General features: G+C 53.7%; 1 protein-coding gene across 1 annotated transcript; it reads right to left on the reverse strand.

Moving 5' to 3' along the window:
* Positions 1-4265: 4265 nt before the first annotated feature.
* On the reverse strand, positions 4266-6293 carry ZFP36L2 (ZFP36 ring finger protein like 2; the record flags this gene model as incomplete). The annotated part of the gene is made up of 2 exons (XM_084235333.1): positions 4266-5720; positions 6243-6293. The coding sequence occupies 2 exons, from the start codon at positions 6291-6293 to the stop codon at positions 4266-4268; spliced, it is 1506 nt and encodes a 501-aa protein (XP_084091459.1).
* Between the last annotated feature and the right edge of the window lie 494 nt (positions 6294-6787).

Genomic DNA, 6787 nt, shown 5'->3' on the forward strand with positions numbered 1-6787 from the left:
TCAGAATCCTCTATCTATTCCCAGGGCTGGGTGCAGAGCCTTGTCCGTGTGTGTGTGTGTGTGTGTGTGCGTGAACGCATGTGTGCATGCACCTGTGTGTGTCTGTGTATATGCTTGTTTGTTTGCCTCTAATATACTCAGGAGATTCAAAGTGAGGGGTGAAAAATAATGTACATATGCATTCTTTCTCTGAAATAATTTAGAAGATAGCACACACTAATTGGGCTACTTAAAAAATACCTTACCTTTAAACAGCCAGTGGAAATGCCACTATTAAGACATTTTAAACACCATGTGGGCCTCCCTGGTGGCGCAAGGGGTTAAGACGCAGCCTATGAAGCTGTCCGTAGCCACTACAGCACAAGTTCAATTTCCTGCCAGGGAGATACCCACATGGCGCAGCAGACCTCTCCTGCCTCCCCGCTGCTCCCCTCAGCAGTGTGTTTCAGTCAATCTGTGTGTTCTGTTCCCCACTCTGTCTCTGGTGAATTCTCTCATCCCCTGCACCTCTGGCCTGTACCCCAGTTCTTGTATGCATAAATAAATAAATCTTTAAAAAAAATAATAAAAAAGACATTTTAAACACCATCACATTCTGGGCTCATTTTCACAACTGTCTACAAAGGAATTTTATCTTGAGTATAACACAGTCTCAGAGCCAGAATCAGTTCAGCTCCCTAGCCCGTGATCGGAATCCTGGCTTGTCCTTACTTGCAATTTTTACTTCTATTTCCCTTAATTTACAAGAGGACCTGCCTAAGGGTAATCAAGCAATAGAAGAGAGTTTTGTTGGCTGTTAATTCCAGCCGCTGCAGAAAGACAATGGCCTACATACCCTCCATTGATCTGCGGCAAGAGGAAATTTCTGAATGATTCCCCCCAGCTTTCCACGCTCCACTGGGTCTAAAATACAAAACATCAGATCCTAGCAGTTGGGCTTTCAAACAAACCAATTTTTTAAAAATGAATGTGGCTCACCCCGAAAAGCAGACTAACATTCCCGCTGATCAAAAGTACTTGTTTAGAAAAATAAGTTTTGGAATTAAGTGGAAACAAGGTCTTTGAAATGCAACTTGGCCTAAACAGCACCACATTTAGGATTTCCCTCCCCATTGCGCATTCTTTATGGTAAAGAGGCCAGGGAGTCTGCAGGGTCTTCGCTGCTCCATCCAGCAGGCCCGGGCTCCGCCGTCCCCTCCCCCACTGCTGAGGGGCCGGGCATCTGGGAGAACTTTGAAACTGTTCCCCATTCCCTTTGGCAGCGGGCGCCAAGCGCCAAAACGCTCCAGTTAACACCAGCGCAATCATCGTTAACGTGAAACAGCTGCCCGCGGCCTGGCGGGCTCCACCGGGCCGCCCCCGCCCGGCTCAGCTGTGAGAGGCAGAAGACCCCGCTAATGCACGGCCGACCCCGCTAATGCAGGGCCGAGGAGGCGCCAGTATTGGTAGATAGAGCCCAGCTGTTGTAGATCAGAAAACCAACTATTGTTAAATCCTTTACCTACTTTGGAAAAAGTGTCTGAATGGGGGTGGAGTGGGGGTAGGAGGATGGAGAAGGAAGAACATGAATTGATTTATGAACCCGATTTTAAGTTTCTAAAGGGATTGTAGGGGGAAAAAAAAAAAAGACACTATGGTCTTTTTTCAGTTGTGTGAGAATTAGCAGGCAAAGCATGCCTTTGTGGTTTTTTTTTGGTCTTCCTTTTTCTACAGATCTGGGTTGACTTTGCTTTCTGACCACTTAGGAGTGGTCTAAAGGACAGGCACTAATCCTTTTGCTTAAGTAATGTGTGCGCTTACTCCTGGAGGAAGCTGTCCACATAAACATTACCCAGATATAAGTTTAACCCATTTAAATCTTCCTTCTCTTTTCCTCCTTAGGACAAGGACACAGCCAGGCGTCCCAAAGTCCTGGCAAAACCATGGTTCTCCAGCCCAGGTAAGGCCAGGGCCAGGGGACCCCTGGCTGGCAAGACCCTCCTCCCCTGGCCGGTGAATTCTGCTCTCTGGCAGCCCAGCAGAGAGGACTTTCAGCTGCCACTGTGAACACGTGATTCACTTGGTGACTCAAGGGCAGGCCACACCCCCTCAGGCCTCCCAGCCAGAAGCTGCCACCAGCCAGCTAACCCTGGGATGCATCTTATTACCAAGGGGAACAAGCTAACTAGTGCCCTTGACAGTCCAAATAATTACTCTTTCAGCTGAAAGAACTGTTATAAAATACATAGAGGCAGACTTCTGACCCATGGCTCTGCCAGCTCCTAGCCCCCAACCCCTCCAAGACCTGAGGCCAAGTGGGAGAAACTAGAAAGCTGATTTGTTTTAAAAAAGAAAGCAATCTTAAAAAAAAAAAAAAGTGATCTTACACATCAATACCGTTTTATCCCAAAAGTTTTATTGGGGGAAAACTACAAAACATTTACAGTACAATGTTTACAGTCACAATTTGTAGTGAACTGATTCCCCAAAATATATTACAACTCAAGTTGACTTGTTACATTCAAAAACCTACTGTCAAGAGTAGTCCCCAGTACATACACACATGGTGTGCCAACTGTACCTATGAACTAAAGCTACTGCTCATTCATCCACTGTCGAGGAAAGCTCTTTCTACACTGAAAAAAAAAAAAAAGGTAACGAGTTTGGAATTAAACAAGGCATATTCATGTACTACATACCATTTCAGCACTAAGAGGTGGCCTCTTCACTTTATATCTATATAAAAAAAAGTGGTAAAAAATCTTTTCGTTTTGTGCAGTTGAACCCATCCTACATTCAAATCCGCTCAAGCACTAAGACAAAATACTTATTTGGTTGAGGAAGATTTAAGGCAAGTTCTGGCCCTTCCAAAGGCACTGTGAGGGAACCCCCCCCCATTATTGCTACATGTCTTTGTTATGTCACAGTACAGAACTGGTGGAATAAGCAAAACAAACATTTTTTTGCAAATTTATCAAGTTGGAATGAGAAAAATAGGCCACACACAAGCCCGATCGCAAAGTATGTGGTCACTTTTTTCTTTAAGCTGGATGGGCTACAACAATTATACATTCTAAGAAAACTCATAAGATATTCCTCAAACTAATTCCACAGCGTCAAGATTTCTGTAAAAGAAATCATGCAATCTTTCAAAATTTACGTAAACAAGGAAAGAAATTAATGAAATAAATATTACATACAATCTCTTAAATTAAGATTTTACTCATTTACAATAAAATAACCAAGTGAAGTTACAAAAGGCATATATTACTGTGAAAAGAACATACACTCATTTTGCCGATTAATAATGGCAATCATAATTTAACATAATAAAAGAATATATATCTATTGTTTTTCATCATACTTGATAAATACAGTATGAACAAAATTTTCAATGTATATACTTTTCACAAGATAATAAATAAGTTAAATATTTTTTTTCATATTGAGTTGTGGTGCAGTGGTGCGAATCAACTCAAAACAGCTAAAAATTCAGCAGTTATTCCAACAATTACAACTAAGGTCTGCCTGAGGCTTCCAGAAGGAGCAGACAAAATGGTTCTAAACTAAACATCCACTCAGTGGTGGCAATGAAAACCAGTAACCAGCATGGAACTTTGGAATGCAAGGCCTTTTTCCAGACATAAAGAGCCTTGTTTAAGAAACAACCAATGCAAGTGAAGGCTACTATCAGAAGGCATATTCTTGGTAGCATATTGGATTTTACAAGCTTATAGGTTTAGCAAAGTGGTGGCTGGCTGGTTTGTTTACACGGGTCTCAGAAGCGACACTTAGGAACTTCTTTCACGGTAAGTTTCAAGTGAGGACATGGAATGGTGGTTGGTAGCTGCTGGTGCTGGGTTGATTTTTGCTAAAGTCCCAAACTCTTCGGAGACCTAAGAAAGTTTAAGTGTTTGGTTGGTTGTTCTAGTCGCATCACAACTGCCCAGTTGTGAATATTTTGTTCATCAATACAAAAAGTTTGTTGGCTTTTTTTGCCCAACAAGAAGGAAACTCCATAATAATAATAATAAAAATAATAATAATAATAATAATAAAAAAAAAGAGGAAACCGAAAGGGGAGGGGTGGGGAGACCCCCTTCCCAGCACAGAAGTTCGAGTCCAAGTGCTCGGTCCGGCCTGCAGTCTGCTCGTGCCTATGCAGCCCCCAACTCTTGTGCCCCCTAACCTATACCCCTAAGCAGGGGGGTGAAACGGCAGGGGCGCCCACCAGCGCCCCCAGAACGGTGTTCCCTTCCTTCCTTCCTCACTGGCGCCCTCTTGCCTCAGTCATCAGAAATGGAGAGGCGGCTGAAGATGGGCAGGCGGCGGCCGGGGTCGAGGCTGGGGGACTCGGAGCCGCTGAGGCTGCCCGAGCTCAGGGAGCCGCTCAAGTAGCTGTCGCGGTCCGACAGCGAGTCCGGGGGGCTGGGGGGCGCGTCGAACACGGGCGACTCGGACAGGCGGCGCGGCAGCTGGAAGCTGAAGGGCGGCGAGGGCGGCGCGGCGCTGGCAGGGAGGGGCGTGTTGGGCGGCGCCGGGGGCTGCGCAGGGGGCACCAGGCCCTGCTGCTGCTGCTGCTGCTGCTGCTGCTGCTGGCTGCGATAGTAGGCGGCGGCCACGGTCACCGCGGCGAAGTTGTGGGTCTGGATGGCGAGCGGCGTGATGAGGCTGCTCAGCTCCGGGCCGAAGGCGAAGGCGTTGTTGGCGCACGAGGCGGACGAGCAGGCCGCGCACGGGGCCCCGGGCGCCAGCAGGTCCTCGGCACCCCCGGTGCTGTACAGCAGCGCAGCTGCAGCGGCGGCCGCCGCCGTGGCACAGCACGTCGAGACCCCCGAGGGCGTGGAGGCCGCCGAGGCGGAGGAGCAGGAGGAGGCGGACGAGGAGCAGGAGGAGGCCGAGGAGCAGGAGGGCGGCGGCGGGGTCAGCGACGTGGGGCTGTCGAGCAGCAGCGGCGAGTCGAGGCCGCCCGGGGGCTGGTGGTGGCCCGACGGGAAGCCGGAGAAGCTGAGGCTGTGGTGCAGCTTGGGCCGCGGCTCCCGCGGGAAGCCCAGGTGCAGCGCGTCGCGCGCGCTGAAGGCGCGCAGGTCCCCGGAGGCGCCCCCCGACGGCGCGGGCCGCCGCTCGTCCGCGTTGTGGATGAAGTGGCAGCGCGGCCCGTAGGGGCAGAAGCCGATGGTGTGGAAGGTGCGGCACAGCTCAGTCTTGTACTTCGGGTGCCGCGTCAGGCTGCGCAGCTCGCGGAAGCCGTGCGCGAACTGGCACTTCTCGCCGTACTTGCACGTGCCACTCTCCTCGAAGGGGCGGCACAGCTCGGTTTTGTAGCGAGTGGAGTTAATCTGGGAGCCACCGCCCCCCTTCTGCTGCTGCTGCTGCAGGTGCAGGAGGTGCTGGCTGCGCTCGCCGTTCTCGCTGAACGAGCGATCCCGAAATTTGTTCTCCTTGTTCAGCAAGGCCGTGCCGCCGCCGCCCCCGGGGGCCTCCTTGAGGGGCCCGTAGGAGGCCGGGCCGCCCGCCGCCGCCGCGCTGCCGCAGCTGCTGCCATTAGCCGCGCCCGGGAACTTGGGCGAGCAGCTGCCGGGGCTCGGCGCGGGATGGGCGAGCGCGTGCAGGTTGCTGGCCGAGTGCCTCCCCAGGAAGCCCGGCGAGAAGCCCGAACTGGGGGCGGCCGCCACGGGCGTCCCCACCGCCTTCTTGTCCAGCATGTTGTTCAGATTGAGGTTGGCCAGGGACTTCTCCGTCTGCCGAAAAGAGGGGAGCGGAGAAGGGGTGAAGAGCGGAAAGGGTGGGGAGAGTTGGGGCGAGCTGCAGAGTTAACTTCACAGTCTCGTCTCCGTTTTTGCAGATTTCGAGTCCCCCCGCCCCCCACGCTGCTATGCACGCGCGCGAGGCAAGCTGGCCGAGGGAGGAACTGGCGGGCGGAGGCCCCCACCGCGGGCCGCGCTCGGTTTCGACATGTGATCCTCGGCGGCCGGGCGGGGCGGCTCGAACCCGGCCCGGGAAGCCCCGAGCAGCGTGGCAGCCGGCGGGCGGGAGAAACTAGCCCGCTACAGCGACTCCCCCCTGCGCTGGCTCCCCCGGCTCCCCCTCCCGCGCCCAGAACACGCGAGCACACATTAGTGCACACTCCGGGGCTTCCCCTAGCCCCAAAACTCGGGGCGGCAAGGGTACCCCCAAAAGCCAAGGGCAAGAAAGCAGGGTCTGGAAACTCGAGGGGCTTCCTGCGCGCGCACGCCCTGCGCCTTCCCCGTTCCCCCGCGTACCTTGCGCAAAAAGTCGATATCGTAGAAGGCGGACAGGAGGGTGGTCGACATGTTTCTGGATCCTGGAAGGGTCGGAACCGCAGGCTGGGAGGTTCGGAGGAGCCCCGGGGAGGCGCGGCCAGGCTCGGGACACGAATAACGGCGAGGGCCGGGGGAGGGACCGAAAGTTTGCCGTGGGGCGAGGAGAGGGGGAGACGGAGCAGCGTGGAGTGGGGAGAGGGTGCCCGGGAGTGCGGAGTGGGGGCAAGAGGAAAGAGAAGCAAAGAGCGCCCCTCCGCGCCCCGGGGTGCCGGCCCGCCCCCCCCGCGGCGCCGACGGCAGCTCGCAGACTGCTGGAACTCGGCGGCGCTGGAGCACGCGCTCTATATACCCCGCGGCCGCCGCGGGGCGGGCCTGCCGGGGGTGGGGACAGAACGCTGACCCCGCCGGGGTCTCCAGGCAACGCCGCCAGCCGGCTCTGGGACGTCAGGCCCCGTCCTGGCCTCCGATTGGCCGCCGCCAATTTTTTTTCCCGGGGACGGGGCGGAGAGACCTCGGGGGCGGGG

The sequence above is a fragment of the Talpa europaea genome, assembly GCF_964194135.1.
Source record: "Talpa europaea genome assembly, chromosome: 6".
Taxonomy (NCBI): Eukaryota; Metazoa; Chordata; class Mammalia; order Eulipotyphla; family Talpidae; genus Talpa; species Talpa europaea.